This window comes from Mobula birostris, chromosome 4 (genome assembly GCF_030028105.1).
Source record: "Mobula birostris isolate sMobBir1 chromosome 4, sMobBir1.hap1, whole genome shotgun sequence".
Classification (NCBI taxonomy): domain Eukaryota; kingdom Metazoa; phylum Chordata; class Chondrichthyes; order Myliobatiformes; family Myliobatidae; genus Mobula; species Mobula birostris.
In genome coordinates, this window is record NC_092373.1 from 190,519,225 (window position 1) to 190,538,169 (window position 18,945).

Sequence of the window (18,945 nt, forward strand, 5' to 3'; positions counted from 1 at the left end):
GGCCAGGGGTTCCTAAACTGTTGGCCCTTGTACCCTTGCTTAATGGTATTGCTTTATTCCATAAAAATAGTTGGGAACCCCTAATCTAGACTGCGACCAGACTTGTGTCCTGCCCTTTTAAGAACCTTTGTCCTTTTTTTTTTTTTGGCAGCCAAGCGGGTTCAAGAAGAGAATCTACAAGTTGTGTGTGTGCCTTCCTCCTTCCAGGTGAGGTGAAGCTGTTTTCCTTAACTCTCTACCTCATAGCCATGTGGCAACATCAGAGACATGCATTTCCATTAATTACCTGGATTTCTGTAAGGCCTTCCATAATCTCATCAAGTCTCTGATTGTTTTACAGCAGGGGTCGGCAACCTTTTTGCCTCTGTGGGACAGATTGCGTATTAATGAGCGGACGGTGGGCCAGATAAATGCCATAAAAAAAACTTGAAATATGGGAATAATCCATTTAAATGCATCCAGTTATGTTTTGCCTCAAATTAAAATGCTCAAAAGTCATTTGTGCTTAACCAAGGATGCCAATTAGTAATCAAAGAACTCAGTTTAGTTGCAATTAATTTCAATCAAGGCATCTTTTGAATCTATTAAAAGGACATGAAGAATCTTTAAACATAAAACATATGAACATGATGCATTGAATGGTGATAAATTAAGTATAATAAAAAAGAAAATGTTAATGCAAATAGTCGATAAATCAGTGTGAAACTTGGATGTTGTTTGTTGCTTGAAAGCTTCTCAATATTGGGTGTCCGACTTGTTGATGCCAGGAGCAAGACATTATGCAGATGGGCATCAGTCAATCTTGTTCTCAAATGGTTCTTGGTGTGCTTCATTTTTGAAAGTAATTGCTCACACAGGTAAGTGCTGCCAAACAATGATGCCATCTTTTTTGCATGGTGCACTAAGTTAGGAATATATAGAATTCTATAATTTCTATAGAAGTCAAGCACTGACATATCTTCAGAATGAAATTTGGATCTCAATATGTCATCACACTGCATCTCAATCAATTCCATTTGAAAAATTTCTGATGCAGTGTCCACTTCCACATCAAATGGAGTAGCAAACAGCTTGAACTCATTCGTATGCAAGCGAAAATCAGCAAAACGAGATTAAAAAAAAGGCTTCTCTCAATTCTTGGACCATATTCAATTCTTGTGCTTTACTTTTTTTTGAGAAGTGGGAAAGTGTGTACAATTTCCTTTTTGAAGCTGATACTCCCACAATTGCAGCTTTCTTTCAAAAGCCACAATATGACCATACATCTCATGTATCCGGTGACTTTTTTTTCTTGAAGTTGTAAATTCAAGTTATTTAAATGAGATGTAATGTCCCCAAGAAATGCCAAGGTTGCAAGCCAATCAGGATCACGAAAATGTGAAGCATCCTCATTTTTTTGCTTTCAAGGAATACTGCCACCTCTTCATGCGATGTAAATACTTTTCACAGCATCGACCCTCGGCTAAGCCAGCGTACATTGCAGAAATAAGCCAGGTCCCCATATTCTGCCTCCGTATCCAACAAAAATTGCTGAAACTGGTGGTGATTCAATCCACGAGATAGGATCAGATTCCCTGCCTTCACAACGATGTCCATAACAACCTTTAATTTCAAAGACTTGGCACATAATGCCTCTTGATGGATAACGCAATGAATTTTAGCCAGTTTCTGTGCGATTCCAAGGTTTTCCATTTGTCCTTGCAGCAATGTAATGATGCCTTTTTTTTTGTCCCACCATTGCTGGTGCCCCATCAGTTGTGATACCAATTAGCTTCGACACATTAAGGTTCATATCTGACATCATTTTCAACAAAGCTTCAAAAATGTCTGCTCCAGTAACCGTGTCCTTCATAGGAATTAATTGAATAAAGTTGAGGTCACTCCTCGCACAAACACTGGAAGTTGAGCAGTGGCTCTCAAGCCTGTGCTCTCATCAAATGCAATTGAAAAAAATTGCAATTCGTTGCAGGCATCCCTTAAACAACTTTTAACATTTCTTCACTCGCCGTGTGATCGTTCTTGCTGACAGGCTGATAGATGCAAGTAAAGATTTCTTTTCAGGACCAGCAATATCCACCATTGCCAGTAAGCATTCTTTGACAAACTTTCCATCTGTAAAAGGCTTCATCTTTTCTGCAATACATTTTGAGACTTGGTAGCTGGCACGGGTATTTCCTTCATTTTCACTGCTTTTCTTGGCAAAAAAATTATGTTTGTTTTCTGAAACTAGCCTTCATTCGCTCAACTTCATCTTTCCTTGCTTGCCCAGTAAACTTGTTAAAATTTCCACTATGGCAGATCTCGTAATGTCGCCTGATATTTGTCACCACCTTCACAGCAACATTTTCCAGGCAAATGAGACAAACTGATTTCCCAGCTTGCTCAATGAAGAAGTAATCTAGTGTCCAACTGTCTTGGAAATTTCGGCACTCAGTGTCTACCTTCCTGTGTTTTGCATTCATTGCCATTGGAAATTTTTTCTTCGATTTTTTTATTTCGAAACACGAGTTATTCAACAAGTATTGTAGCACGTAAATATCTGGATATTAAGCGTAGATTTCTTTTTAAAACACAGTGACGCTGTTTCTGTTTACAAATTTGAACAATCCCATCTGAAAACCTGCGTGTTCACGGAGAGTACCTAATACATATTAATAAGGTAGTCTGCCTTCCCGTCATTCGTATATACCAGTGTTTGGTTTGGAACAAAACAGAACTTGGGGCCAGTGTAACAAAACACCATGCATATCCATCAGTGTGGTCGTGTGAAACACTTAGAATAAGGAAAAATTGCTGGCGGGCCGGATAAGCATAGTATCCCAATATTCGGGCCGCTCAAAATACCTTTGTTGCCTACCCCTGTTTTAGAGCCAGGGACGTATTTCTGAAGTGTGGTCATTGTAGGAACTTGGGGAATCAAACAGCCATGTTGCTTGCTGTCATCATGTGCTCATGTTAACAGACGAAGAGCGTTTGATGGCTCAGGGCCTGTACTCGCTGGGGGGTGGGGGGATTTCACTGAAGCCTGTTGAATATTGAAAGGTCTACATAGAGTGGACATGGAGCTATAGTGGGGGAGTCCAGGACAAGAGGACACAGCCTCAGAATAGTAGGAGGTCCCTTTAGAACAGAGATGAGAAGAAATTTCTCTCGCCAGATGGTTGTGGGCCTGTGGAATCCATTGCCACAGACAGCTGTGGAGGCCAAGTTATTTGGGTATATTTAAAGTGAAGGTTGATCAATTCTTGATTATTTAGGGCCTCAAAGGTTATGGGGAGAAGGCAGGAGAATGGGGTTAAGAGGGATAATAAATCAGCCATGATGAAATGTTGAATCAGAATCCATGGCATAATTCTGCTCCTATGTCTTATGGTAAATATTGCCGCTGATACTGATGGGAAGGAACAACTTACCTTCTTGATGTGCCCTGCTGAAAGAGCAAGACAGCCCTACTGTATTAAGGCACTTAGTCCCAAATATGATGGCAGTGCAATGATTGGAATGGGGTCAGTGGAATGAAGTTCATCTGGGTCCACCTTGACTTGTGTGCTGATGCTGATCAGCATGGATCAATGGCTATTGATTAATAAAAGGGGCTTGAGCTAGCTGTGTAACACCTTTCCCTCCAAGCTTTGAGTGTTATCGGGTGGCGAATCACTCCATGGATAAAGTTCAAACGAAATGTGTTATCAAAGTACAGTATATGTCACCAGATACAAGCCTGAGATTCATTTTCATTCAGGCATTCACAGTAGAACAAAGAAATACAATGGACTTGATGGAACAACTAAACACAAAGATTGGCAAAACAACAAATTGCAAAAGACTGCAAATAAAAAAACATAGTAATAATTAATAAGTGCACTTGCAAGGCAAAGTTTATGAACCCTTTGCAATTACCTGTTTTTCTGCATTATTTACTCATAAAATGTACTCTGATCTTCTTCTAAGTCACAATAATAGACAAACAATCTGCCTAAAATAATAACACATAAACAACTGCACTTCTTGTCAATACTGAGTGCGCCATTTAAACAATCACAGTCCAGGTTTAAAAAAAAGTACGTGAAACTCTGGGGCAGTGCCTTCAACAAAAGTAGTTGGAGTCAGGTGTTCCATTCAAGAGATGAGATTGGAGGTGTGGGTTATATAGGTGCCCTTCCCTATAAAAAAAGACACACACAGTCAGATTACTGACCAAACCTGCTCTTCTCAGGAAAGATCTGTTTATGTGCATCATGCCTCAATCAAAACAACTTTTAGAGGGCCTTAGAAGTATTGTAGAGATGCATGAAGCCGGAAAGGCTACAAAAGCATTTCTAAAGCCCAGAGTATTCATCAGTCCACAGTAAGGTAAAATTGTTTACCAACAGAGGGAATTCAGTACTGTTGCTGCTTTCCCTAGCAGTGTGCATCCTGCAAAGATCACACTAAGAGCACAATGTACAATGCTGAAGGAGGTAAAAAAGAACCCAAGGTTAACAGCAAAAGGCCTGCAGAAATCCATAAAACTTGCTAAAGCCTCTGTTCATGTGTCCACTATAAGAAAAACACTGAACAAGAAAAATGTTCACGGGAAGGACACCATGGAAAAAACCATTGCTTTCCAAAAAAAAGCATTGCTGCACGTTTCAAGCTTGCAAAAGACCACCTGGATGTACCACAATGCTTCTGGGACAATGTTCTGTGAACAGATGAGACAAAAGTTGAACTTCTTGGCAGAAGTGCACACCATGATGTTTGGAGAGAAAAGGACACTGCACACCAACCACCAAAACTTCATGCTAACTTGTGAAGCATGGTGGAAGGAGCATCATGGTTTGGGGCTGCTTTGCTGCCTCAGGGCCTGGACGGCTTGCGATCATTGAGGGAGCAATGAGTTCAAAATTGTATCAGGGTAGTGGTCCATCACCTAAAGGTTAATAGAAATTGGAAGATGCAACAAGACAACGATACGAAACACAAGAGTGAATCAACAACCAAATGGTTTAAAAAGAAGAAAATTTGTGTTTTGGAATGGCCAAGACAGAGTCCAGATCTGAACCCAATTGAGTTGGTGTGGCAAGACTTGAAGAGAGCTGTTCATGCAAGGTATCACAAAAATATTGATAAACCAAAACAGTTTTGTATGGAGGAATGGTCTAAAATTCCTCCTCGCCATGTGCGTCTGATCAGCAGCTACAGGAAATGTTTTGTGGAGGTTATTGCTGCGAAAGGAAGTTCTGCCAGTGATTAAGTACAAGGGTTCATATACATTTTCCAGCCTGGACTGTGATAGATTAAATGGTGTACTCGGTATTGACGAGAAGTGCAATTGTTTATGTTATTACCTAGCAGAAAGCCAGGTAATTGCAAAGGGTTCGCAAACTTTCACTTACAACTGTAAGTACAATGAGAACATGAGTTGCAGAGTCCTTGAAAGTGAGTCTATAGGTTGTGAAATCAGTTTAGGGGTGAGTGAAGTTCAGGAGCCTGATGGTTATAGGGTAATAACTGTAGCGGAGTCTAGTGGTGTGGGACCTAAGGCTCACATCGGTAGTCTGGGAGAATGTTTATGTTCACGTTTCATTATCATTCAACCATACATGATACCTATGAATACAGCCACATGAAACCGTTCCTCTGGGACCAAGGTGGAGAACATACCAACGCTTATACACAACACAGGGCACATGTAGCACATATGAGAGCGGTAAACGTATAGTAATACAAAAAAAAAAGCCAAGGCCCTGTCTGACATGTCAGCAAGAACAAACTGTTTTCTGCAGTCCGCAGATGAACGCATGCAAGCAAACAAATACTTGGGCTGACACATCAGGATAATATTCATGAAGTGCTGTACTGTGTGTCCTGTAGATGGTGTTCTAAGGCATTATTAAACTGAGGCCCTGTCTTCTCCTTGGCACTGTTTCAGAAGGGTGATTGGTTCTCTGGCTAATTTCTGTCATTGGGTCTTTGTCATTGGAACTGAATATTGTAACATTATTCTCACCTTGCTATCTGCAGTATGCAAATGATCTGCCGGTACAATTACACTGCAAATATTTCATAGATATATGACTGCTTACTTAAAAAAATCACTTAGTGTCTTTTGTGGAAAGCAATTTATAAATGCAAGTCCTGTTTTGGTTTGTCACATTTGGAGTGACAGAGGTCAATTGTGGCGTTTAATTTCCAACCCTTGATTGTTGAATATATTTAAGAATGCCAAGAACAAAATGTCCTTTGTCCAGCAGTTTTGGAAAGGAGCCAAGGCTTTCTCTTGTGTAAATACTAGAATGTTTCTTCTTGATGACTGAGAGGAAGTTTTAAGCACATGATTTGACTGTTCATCTTGTGATTGCTAAGGGATTTTATTTGTACAAAGCAGCTGGGGTTTTTCATGCATCTATATACAGGAGTTTCAACTTGCTGGGGCATCTCTCTTATTTTCTTTGCAGGCTCGTCAGCTCATCCTAAAACATGAGCTGCCCCTCAGTGACCTGGATAGACACCCTGAGGTAGGACATTTTTGTTGAGCTCACATTGTTTATTTTTGGAGGATGGTGGGTGGGGTTCTGGCATTCCGTGTTACCGTGAACTGTGTGTTCAGGCAAGCTGGGAGAAATAGTCCTGTGTAGTGATCCAGACAAGTGTAAGTATACAAACCAGGGCGCACACACATGCTCCGCTTTTTCCATTCCCACAGGTGAGGGGAGAAGGTGCAGAGGAACCCACCAACCAGCAGGTTCCCGTAGCTGCCCCGGATTCTATCGCCAGTACGTCACAGGAACCAGCACCCCCCACCCCACCCCCGGCCTGAGACTCTACTATGGTAGTGAGAAGTATAGATAAAGCAGCCAGCATAATCAAAGAACCCATCCATCCCAGACGTCCTGAGTTCTCTACCCTCATTAGGCAGAAGCTAAAAAGGCCTGAAAGCACATACAATACTGTGCAAAAGTCTTGGGCATGTGGAGCGGAGAGCGAGTTTGTATATCTGGCAGGAGCCAAGAATGTTGTGAATCATGTGGTGTGGGACAGGTGGCAGGGAAGGCGTGCCAGGGGCATGGCACAGCTGCAGTCACATCCAGCCCTGAGACACCAGGCAAGGTCACTTGCTTCCAAAAAATTGGCTTGATTATTGCAGAATGTCCCTCTGGTACTTCCTGCTCCCTCCCCTCTCCCTTTCCCTTCCCCCAACCATGATTTCACTTTCCCTGCCCCCTTCCCACTCTGGAACCACAACAGAGACCCATATCAGAATCGAGGTTATCATCACTCTCAAATGTCATGATTTCTTTTTTGTGGCAACAGTACAGTGCAATACAAAATTACTACAGTACTGTGCAGATGTCTTGGGCAACCCAGCTATATACAGTATATGTGCCTTACACTTTTGCACAGCACTGTACCATTAGGTTTAAGGGCAGCTTCTATCCTGCGATCATAAAACTCTTAAATAGACCTTTTGTATAGTAAGATGAACCTTTGGAATCCAATCTATCTTACTATAATCTTGCACTTTATTGTTCACCAGCACTGCACTCTTTCAGTAGCTTTCACACTCTATTCTGTATTGTTATTGTCTTACCTGTACTAGCTCATTACACAGTGTAATGATTTGATCTGTGTAAAACAGTGTGCAAGATGAGCTTTCCACTGTATCTTGTTACATGTGACGATGATAAACCAGCCCCAATATATACTAAGGTCCATTTACAGTGGTCAGGTAACCTATCAACCAATACGTTCATAGGATTTGGGGAGAAAACCGGAACACCTCACAGTCATGGGGAGACCATGCAAACTGCACGTAGGCAGCACACAAGGTCAGCATTGAATCTGGGTCCCTGGAGCTTTGAGCATAACTAGCTACAAGACTATGTCACCCCAGATGTGGTCAATATGTCTTAGGGCCCTGTGTAGCTCAAGAAAGTATGATGGTTGTATTTCATTAGGAATTTGAGGAGATTTGGTATGTCACCAAAAACACTCAAATTTCTACAAATGTATTGTGGAGAGCATTCTGTCTAACTATTCTAGCTATCACTGTCTGGTATGGGGGAGGAGGGGTGCGACTGCACAGGATGAAAGTAAACTGCAGAGAGTTGTAAAATTAGTCATCTCCATCATGGGCACTAGCCTCCATAGTATCCAACACATCTTCAAAAAGTGGTGCCTCAGAAAGGCAGCGCCCATCATTAAGGACCCCCACCACCCAGGACATGCCCTCTTCTCATTGCTGCCATCAGGAAGGAGGTACAGAAGTGTGAAGGTACACAGTCAACAGTTCAAGACCAGCTTTCTTCCCCTCTGGCATCTGATTTCTGAATGGAGTTTGAACCCATGAAAATACCTCACTATTTTTTATTTCCTGTTTTTGTACAACTTAATTTTATGTATTCTACATACATACACACATACAGTAATTCAGTTTTTTTCCTCTATTATCATGTACTTCTGCCACAAAGTTAAAACATTTCCTGAATGCTGGTAATATTAAACCTGATTCTGACTGTATTAGCAGCATCCAGGAGAGTGACTAATGAATAGTGGAGACAGTCACACTGCATACGTACTGGACTGATGTGTGTTATTCTTCCACTATATCACAGCTTGATGTTGCCATTGATGGTGCTGACGAGGTGGACTGTAACCTCAATTTAATCAAAGGCGGAGGGTGAGTACTACTCAGGAACTTCGATATTGTCACACCTTGAGTGTCCTGTTGATTTTTTAAAAAAAAAAGCTCTTTGGGGCAAAATGGAAGAAGACATGCTGTTTTAGTAGGTATTTTATTTACAAAGTTCAATATGAATTTATTATCAAAGTAAGTCCATTGGTTCTGGAAACTGTTCAGTGATGGGGCAAGTGAAGCTATCCCCTCTGGTTCAAGAGCCTGATGGTTGAGGAGTGATAAATGTTCCTGAACCTGGTCATGTGGGTCCTGGGGCTCCTATACCACCTTTCTCATGGCAGCAACATGAAGAGAGCATGGCCTGGATAGTGGGGCTCCTCGATGATGGAAGTTGCTTTCCTGTGACACCGCTCTTGTAAACGTGCTGAGTGGTGCAGATGGTTGCACCCATGATGGACAGGGCTGTCATGTTCTCTACTTGTTATATGATTTTTCTGTTCAAGAGCATTGGTGTTTTCCATACCAGCTATGATGCTGTCAGTCCATATACTCATCACCGTACATGTGTAGAAGTTTGTCAAAGTCTTAGGTGACGTGCCAAATCTTCGCAAACTCCTAAGAAAATGGAAGCACTGCCGTGCTTTCCTCATAATGGCACTTGTATGCTGAACCCAGGACAGATCCTCTGAAATGATAACATCGAGGAATTTTATAGTTGCTGACCCACTCCACCCTTTTATAAGAATGTAAACAACTCGTGTAGTTATTTGTCTAAAAGCAAAGCACTACAGATGCTGCTCAATTGAAATCGAGAAACAGAATACTCAATGGGTCAGGCAGCACCTTGTGGAGAGAGTATCGGTAATATAGTTTTGGTTTGAAGATGTTTCAATAACTTAGTCAAGAAAAAGTGCTGTAGGAACTCAGCAGGTCAGGCAGCTCAGTCTGAAATGTTGACAGTTTATTCTTTTCCATCGATGCTACCTGACCTGCTGAGTTCCTCCAGCATTTTGTATGTTAGTCTGGATTTCCAGTATTTGCAGACTCTCTTGTGTTGTCCAGCTCCTACATAGTCTCCTCCACCAGTCAAAATGTCATCGGCAAAGCTTTTTTTAAAAAAAAAAGCAGATGACAGAAATCTGAAATCAAAGCAGAAAATGCTGAAAATACTTGGCAGGTCAGTGAGTGTTAATGGAGAGAGAAACTGAGTTCCTGTTTCAGATCATGACAAACGGTTTTTCACTGTGAAACGTTAACTCTGTTTCGCTTTCAAAGCTGAGGGAGCATTTTTTGTTTTAATTTGTTGGAGAGATGGCCCTTCACTGAGCTTTGCTGAACCTGGCTCAGTGGTTCAAGAGCCCATGCTGGAGTGTGTGATTTACTGTTGCTCCATTTTCACCATCCCTCTGAGATGTTCAACTGGGCAGTTTTGTAACAGAAATGCTCCGTCTCTCAGATCAGAGTTAGCACATACAAAATACTGAGAAACTCAGCAGGTCAGGCAGCATCTATTGAAGGGAATAAACAGTCAACATTTTGGGCCGAGACCCTTCATAAGCAGTGGAAAAGGAAGGGGGAAGAAGCCGGAATAAATTGGGGAAGAAGTGCAAACCTGGCAGGCGAGGAGGAAGGTAGGCGGGGTTGAGAGGGTGAAGTGGAAAGCTGGAAGGTGATAAGTGGAAAAGGTAAAGGGCTGAAGAAGAAGGAAACTGATAGGAGAGCAGAGTAGACCATGGGAGAGCGAAGGAGCAAAGGGAGGTGATGGGAGGGTGAGGAGAAGAGAAGGGGTAAGGGGGAACCAGAATGGGGAATGGAGAAAGACAGATGAAAGAAGGGGCAGAAGTTACAGGAAGTTAGAGAAATCAATGTTTGGCCTGTCAGGTTAGACAGAGGCTACTCAAGACAGGATATGAGATGTTGCTCCTCCAAACTGAGTGTCTTCATAATGGCAGTAGAGGAGGCCATCTGCTATGATGGGAGTTGGCTTCCCACTGGGAGTTTAAAGCAAAAATCTGAGTGTTGTCTGTAAGTGAATTGCTGTAGTTGGGGGTGGAAGTCAAGACGGTGTCATGATTCATATGACTTCTGTTGTTTATCATTCCAGAAGCTCTCTGCTGATAAAGTAGGTGGCAGCCTGAGTGTTAGGGCTCTTCAGTCTCTATTCTCTGCCTATCTGGTGCCTCGCTCCCTGCCACCACTCTGCCCTAACAACGTACTGTTGCTCTTCTGACAGAGGCTGCTTGACTCAGGAGAAGATTGTCGCTGGCTGTGCGAAGAAGTTTATCATTATTGCTGATTACAGGTAAGAACCTCTCCAAATAATTCCTGTTACTCCTTGATGAAGAGGAATGGTGTGCCTATCAATGGTCTGAAATCCTGGATAGGTTCACCTGCACACATGAATCTCATTTTGAAATGCAGTTCCTATTGCAGTTTGGCTGGGAGTTGCATTCTTCCTGAAGGAAGCTACCCTGGGCACACTATGGGCAGGAGTAAGTGTTCACCTACAGCACGGTAGTCCTGGAATGGTGAACATGTCTGCTGTTAGCTGCCCCCAAAGGAATGCTGCCTGCCCTGTCCAGGACAGCAGTCAAGTCTCAGCTAAAATGGTGCGTGTACGTGCCTTCAAATTAGAAACGAAGCAGACCGTATCCACTCAACTCTGCTCTAATAGTTAATCAAATAGTGATTTTCTGATAGTAATCGCAGTTGCTCAGTTTCACATTGTCATCTACCTCTCAGCCCATTTGCTTATTAAATATAAGACCATAAAACATTGGAGCAGAATTAACCCATTCGGTCTATTGAGCTGGCTGATTTATTTTCTTCCTCAACCATGTTCTCCTGTCTTCTCCCTGCAACATCCAATGCCCTTACTAATCAAGAACCTGTTCTCCTCCGCTTTAAATATACCCATTCCTTTGGCCTCCACAGCTGTCTGTGCCAATGAATTCCACAGATAACCACCCTCTGGGTAAAGTATCTGTCTCCCCCTGCCTTAAATAATAAAAGAACATCTACTTCCACCACGCATTGAGGAAGGGAGCACCAAAGGTCCTCTGAGGGGACATTTTCCTTGTCTATGTTGAATGGTGTCTCCTTATAGTGACCTCTTAGTTTTAGATTCTCCCACCTGAGGATATCTCCTCTCCGTGCCCATCATGTTAAGGATCCCCAAGATCTCCCATTTCAATCAAATCCAACTCCTCTCTTCTGTTCTCTCGTGATACAAGTCTTGTTTGCAGGTATAGGCCTCTGACAGAAGGAAGCCACCAAAGGCTGGCTCTAACTACTGACCCTGAGCAGCAACACTACTTCATGAAGGAATTAGTAAAAGAGGGACTTCCAAATAATCTCTGGAGGAACGTCACCAAATTAGTCCCCCAGGCAGATTGTACCCCTTGTTTATGTGAAATTCGTTAAGGCTTTTGGCAAGCTGTCATAAGGTAGGCCTGGTCCAGAAGATAGAGGAGCTTAGGATCTGAGGCATGCTGGGAAACTGGGTCCAAAACTTGCTTGACGATAGAAGACAGAGACTTCTGGTGGATGGTTGATTTTTTGACTAGTCTGTAACAAGTGCTGTAGTGCAGGGATTGGTGCTGGGACTTCTGTTTTTTTTTTAAAATATATATGGTATGGTCAGCAGTGCAGGTGGTCTGCTTAGTAAGTTTGCAGATGACATAAAAATTGGAGTTAAAAATATTGATGTTTAGGATGCAGTGGGACATAGTTTAATTGGGACTGAGTGGTGGTAGAAGGTATTTAATCCAGATAAGTGTGAGGTCGATGTTCTTATTGTGTTTTGTTTTAGGGGTGGGGGCGATGTTCCTTTTGCATTTTTTTTGTGGTGGGTTTGCTGTTTTTCTTTGAACTTCCATAGTTTTTCTTTGTTTTGTGGCTATCACAAAGGTTCAAAGGTCTAGGTTAAGGTCAGAGAAATGTATACAATATATATGCTGAAATGCTTTTTCTTCGCAAACATCCACAAAAATAGAGAAGTACCCCCAAAGAATGAACGACAGCCAAATATGAGAATCCCGAAGTACCCCCCTGCTCCCCCCTCCCTCGTATAAGTGACCGCGAGCAACAATCACCCCTCCCCCCACCAGCAGCAAAAAGAAAGCATCACACTCGAGCGTGAGCAAAGCAATAGCAAAGATAGAGGCTTGCAATTACCCCAAAGACTTCGTGTATCACACCAGCATACGACATAACACAGGTTCTCCCTCTCCCTAATAATGGAGAAAGAAGTGTCTCCATTTTCCCAGCGAGCGGGGAGACATAACAAACAATTCACTGGTTTATGATGTTAAAGGCCTGTTATGTCGCTTTTTTCAAGCTCTGTGCCTGCAGATAGCAAAGATCCCAGGTCTTCGGGCCCATAGCAGATATCCAGGCTCCCCCGACAACACACGGGTCTTCTGCTGTGATACCAGCCTTTGATCCACCCGTCTCCAGAGCCCCAAGATTTTAGGCTTCCAAATCCTGGCTGGGCTCTCAGGCTGAATCCTTGGCATGCAGAACAACAGCCAGTCGTGAAACCCTGAGAACTGGTCCCATTCCCGCAAAGAACTGGAGTCAGCATGTAACTCCAGGTCAGGGTCTTTAAAAGAGCCCTGAAAGGGAAAAATAATGATATCAAAGATGGAAGTAGAAGAAGATTGTCAGAGTTGTATATTGCATGAACCTTTGAAATGGGACTGCATGGTAGCACAACGTTATTACAGCACCAATGACTGGGTTCAATTCTGCCGCTGTCTATAAGGAGTTTGTACGGTTTTCCCATAACTGCATGGGTTACTCTGGTGCTCTTGGTGTGCTCCCACATTCTAAAGGCATTCAGGTTAATTGGTCAAATGGGTGTAATTGGACGACGTGGACCCAGTGACCTGTTGCTGTGCTGTACATCTACTTGGAAACCACTGATATTCAGAAGAACATTGGGGTACAAGTCCATATCTCACTGAAAGTAATGATACAGGTGGATAGCGTAGTGACAAAAGTCCAAGAGTTGTAAAATTATGTTGCAGCCGTATAAGACACTGGTAAGGCACTGTTGAGTGTTGTTCTGGTCATGACTATAGAGGTGATATGCTGGTGCTGGAGTGCAGAATAGATTCATCTGGATGCCTGGAATTTGATGGCTTTACTTACAAGGGGTGGCAAGAATCTTACTGAGGGATTGGTGTATATCTGGAGCCAGCTGCCGGAGGAGGTGGTAGGGGCAGTTACAACATTAAAATAACAATCTTTTTTTAAAAAAAAAAGTTGAAACTGAATGCAGTGAAATGAGATTAGTGGCAATGGACAAAGTGGGCCCAAGGTCCTGTCTGGATGAATCTGGTCAAGCCCATCTTCCTTCCAGTGACTCAAATAAACCAATAAAGATTGTAGTGTCTTGTATCTTCATCTTTTGGCAGATCTTTACAGGCACAGTTTGGTAGCGTAGAGGCTAGCATAACACTTTACAGTTTCAATGATTGCAGTTCAATTCTTGCCAATGTCCGTAAGGACATTGTACGTTCTCTCCATGACTGCGTGGGTTTCCTCTGAATGCTCCGGTTTCTTCCCACATTCCAAAGACGTACGGGTTGGTAAGTTGTGCATGCTGTGTTGGCATGAAAACATGACCACACCTGCAGTAGCTCGTAGCTCATCCTCAGACTGTGATAATGGTACAAATGACGCGTTTTACTGTATATTTCCATGTAAGTGTGACAAATAATCTGTGTTAATTTCCTTTCACTTTAAGGAAGGATTCTAAAAACCTGGGTGAGAACTGGAAGAAAGGAGTTCCAATCGAAGTCATCCCGATGGCTTACGTGCCTGTGACCAGGGCGATCGTCACTAAGTTCGGAGGGAATGTAGATCTGCGAATGGCTGTCAGCAAAGCAGTTGAGTGCTCACTTAAAGTGGCCTCTGAACCTTGGCTCAGAGTGCAGTGTTGGGTCCCTTTAAGGAGAGGCTAACTTTGTTTAACTGCCATGTGAGCCATCTGCACAGCTCAGTATAGAATATACAATATAGAAGTGGTGGGGGTGGGGGGCAGAATCCCGTGTTCCACCCCCTCTCTCACACCCTGTGCTGGATTAAGTAATTTATTCAATAATAACAGAATGTTCCCTTCCCGTCCCATCCTGAGGTAAAAGACGGCTTATTAACCAGGTCATGCCCTGTTCTCATTGCTACCATTAGGAAGGAGATATCGTAGCGTAGCATGAAGGCTTTTTAAAAAATTTCTATTTTTGCACTAATTTTAATTTAAAAAAAAATATATATATAAAATTTATTTATTATTTATTTACTGTGATTCCGTTTTCCCCCTCTATTATTATGTATTGCATTATGTTGCTGCCACAAAGTCAACGAATTATGTAACGTAACACATGCAGGTGACAATAAACCCGATTCTGATTCTGAACCAGGATTCATGTTAAAACATTATCCAATGATCCACTTTGGAAGTACATTGTAGAATCCACTCCAAGAGAAGACAAGAGGTGGCCGTATTATATGCTTAAGTTCCTGGCTCGATTGCTCATTATCCTTCTGAAATTCCTTACTTGGGTCCTGGTGCACAACTTGGGTCCCTGCTACGCAATCTGGCACACCCCCACGCAGGTCCTGGCACACTCCACTACCCAATAAATCCCACTCAGGTCTGGGTACACTACACTACATCCATTGGTACTTCCTTTGCCTTTCCAGGGGCTGAGTGGCTTCATAAGGATTCACAACCTTTAATGAGTTCTGGCTCAAAGATGTTGGTTAAGAGACAAATATTGGCCAGACCACCTGAGGAAGTCATTAAGGAGCTTTGTAGTGGAGCGTGCATCAAGCTTCAAATTCCTTGGTGTCCACATTTCCAAGGATCTCACCTGGTCCCTGAACTCCTCCATCCTGATCAAAAAGGCACATCCGCGCCTTTATTTCCTGCGGAACATCAAGAAAGCTCACCTCTGTCCCAGGATACTGACGGACTTTTACCGCTGTACCATTGAGAGCATACTCACCAACTGCATCTCAGTGTGGTATGGCAATTGTCCTGTATTGGACCGCAAAGCACTCCAGCTTGTGGTAAAAACTGCCCAGCGGATTATCGGCACCCAATTGTCCACCATTGAGAACATCTACCATAAACGCTGCCTGGGCAGGGCGAAAAGCATTATCAAGGATGCATCTCACCCTAACCATGGACTTTTTACTCCCCTCCCATCTGGTAGGCGCTACAGGAGCCTCTGCTCCTGCACCAGCAGGCACAGGAAGAGCTTCTTCCCTGAGGCTGTGACCCTGCTGAACCTCACATCACAGCGCTAAACAGTATTGCACCCATATTGTACTGTCTCAGTACTTTTATATTTGTGTGCTGTAGCACTTACTTTTTATTCGCGGTTATTTTGTAAATAAACTCTTTGCATTTCTGGTCAGATGCTAACTGCATTTCATTGGCTTTGTATCTGTACTTGGCACAATGACAATAAAGTTGAATCGAATCGAATCGAATCTAATCTCATCTGATAGTGGGAATGGGCCCCCAATTCAGTACCCTTTCTGAAAGCCTACATCTTTAGTACAGTGTTGGTGTAGATTGTGAGATGAAGCATCTAATGGGGCTTGAAAGCACAACATCCATTGTGAGGTGAGTGCTGTTCAGAACCCTGGCTCTGGGACTGTAACACTGTAGCTGACACTTCTGGGAGGGCTCGGAGAAACTACTCACTTGGCAGTCAGTTCTGTATGGTAATGAAACTGTGCATCTGGTGCTGGTTTATTCTAGGGACCAGTAGTAACGGATAATGGGAACTTTATCCTGGACTGGAAGTTCAGCAATATTTCCGATTGGAAAGATGTCAATGTGGGCATTAAAATGATCCCAGGTAAGGATGTAAAATGTCGCTTGGATTTCTGGCATCTGCAGATTTTCTCTTGTTTGTGATTTAAATTAAACACATCACAAAGCCCAGGCTGTATTCATCTTTAAAACTTCCCATGGAACAACAAAAAAAACAGTTAAATTCTCACAGAGAAACAGCACTAATCAAAGAACAACTGGTAAGGAAAAAGCAACTGGGCGGGACCCAACACATTCACAGTCTCTTAAAGGTCACGCATGCGCACACACACAAACACACACACGCGAGCACATGCGCACAAACTGACACCTGTGGCCACACCTCACATTTTTCCACATGCAAATCATTGACACTCCATTTACTAGGAAGGTTGGATACAGGTCGAATGACCCTCTCCCTCCAACAAGGAGACATTAACCACCCAACCCTCCCCCTCCCAATTCCGACTGCTGGTGATTGTTAGCTGATATCGTTTGCAGGACCACTGAATGGAATGTGAGGAATCTGGCAGAGGACAAAAGGAACCCTCATCTGCAGAGAACTTGAAGAATAACCCTGCCCCTCAGCAGCCTCCCTTTCTTGCTCCTCCTGACAGTATTTTCACCTGGCATAGAAGATGGGGCCTGGAATCCTATTTACCTGCAACGCTAAAAAACATTTCTGTACAGGGCATGCAGGATCCCCCACTCCCCGCCTGCTAATCTAACTTTCGTACCTGGCTACACGTACCCTCTTCTGCATACTCTAAACCTTGTAATAATTGAATTGCGTACTTATAGGATGACCAACGGCTGGTGCTATTAAAGACAGCACTACCCCTTTTATTGGAAATACAGCTGAGGTAACCACACGTCCCATCATTCCAGAAGATGATTCAACATTCTCTGGTGGGCTGCCACTATTGTGGTATATATCTGTGTTAAGAGCCCACTGATGCAAAACTTTAGTACCCTCTTCTACTGTGCTCCACTCTACTTGAGGTTTTAAATTCCATTCGGCGAAAGTGGGATACCTAAGTTTAATATCTGCTGTTACCCAAATCCTAGCGATGTATGTATGCTCAGAGGAAACGGTGTTCTCAGGGCGTTATTGATCGCATGTTGCGACCATAGGCTCCCTAAGGCACCCATCTCTCATTAGATAAGCTCACTCTGGCACTCCCCTCATCTCATACCCTCAATAACCATGCAGCCAAAGTTTTGCCAGCTTTTTGTCTGTACCTATCCCCTAAACTTGCAATTTGCTTTGCCCTCTTGTCCTAGACTCTCCCACCTTGGGAAACATACTTTCCACATCTACTCTGTCTAGGCCTTTCAATATTCAAAGGTTTCAATGAAATCACCCCTCATCCTTTTGAATTCCAGCCAGTACAGACCTAGAGCCATCAAACGTTCCTCGTATGATAACCCTTTCATTCCTGGAATCATTCTTGTGAACCTCCCCTGGACCCTCTCCAATGCCAGCACATCTTTTCTAAGATGGGGGGCCCAAAACTGTTCACAATACTCAAGGTGAGGCCTCACCAGTACTTTATAAAGCCTCAACATCACATCCTTGCTCTTGTATTCTAGACCTCTTGAAATGAATGCTAGCATGGCATTTGCCTTCCTCACCATCAACTCAACCTGCAAGTTAACCTTCAGGGTGTTCTGCACAAGGACTCCCAAGTCCCTCTGCATCTCAGATTCTTGGATTTTCTCCCATTTAGAAAATATTCCACACATTTATTTTTACTACCAAAGTGCATGACCTTGCATTTTCCAACATTGTATTTCATTTGCCACTTTCTTGCCCATTCTCCTAATCTGTCTTAAGTCCTTCTGCATCCTACCTGTTTCCTCAACACTACCTGCCCCTCCACTAATCTTCGTATCACCTGCAAACTTGGCAAAAAATCCGTCTATTCCATCATCTAAATCATTGATATACAGCATAAAAAGAAGTGGTCCCAACACCGACCCCTGCGGAACACCACTGGTATCTGGCAGGCAACCAGAAAAGGATCCTTTTATTCCCACTCGCTACCTCCTACCAATCATCCAATGCTCTAACCATGTTAGTAACTTCCCTGTAATACCGTGGGCTCTTAACATGGTAAGCAGCCTTATGTGTGGCACTTTGTCAAAGGCCTTCTGAAAGTCCAGATATACAACATCCACTACATCCCCTTTATCTATCATACTTGTAATCTCCTCAAAGAATTACTAAGGAAACTGGCATGAAGTCCATGGAATTAAGGGAAACAAGTAGTGAGATCATGGAAACTGTACAGATCAAAAAGGAGGAGGTCCTTGCTGTCTTGAGGAAAATTAAAGTGGATAAATCCCCGGGACCTGACAGGGTGTTCGCTCAGACCTTGAAGGAGACTAGTGTTGAAATTGCAGGGGCCCTGGCTGAAATATTTAAAACGTCGCTGTCTACAGGTGAGGTGCCGGAGGATTGGAGAGTGGCTCATGTTGTTCCATTGTTTAA

The 18,945-nt window shown here is 43.0% G+C and overlaps 1 protein-coding gene across 1 annotated transcript in view; it reads left to right on the forward strand.

Annotated features, from left to right (window-relative positions):
* Window positions 1-18,945, forward strand: part of rpia (ribose 5-phosphate isomerase A (ribose 5-phosphate epimerase)) — a 52,254-nt gene that overhangs the window by 29,332 nt on the left and 3,977 nt on the right. The window contains exons 3-8 of the mRNA XM_072256708.1: window positions 152-207; window positions 6,441-6,500; window positions 8,598-8,662; window positions 10,854-10,922; window positions 14,373-14,514; window positions 16,398-16,497. Coding sequence (XP_072112809.1) covers window positions 152-207; window positions 6,441-6,500; window positions 8,598-8,662; window positions 10,854-10,922; window positions 14,373-14,514; window positions 16,398-16,497 — 492 coding nt within the window. The remainder of the gene's footprint in view (window positions 1-151; window positions 208-6,440; window positions 6,501-8,597; window positions 8,663-10,853; window positions 10,923-14,372; window positions 14,515-16,397; window positions 16,498-18,945) is intronic.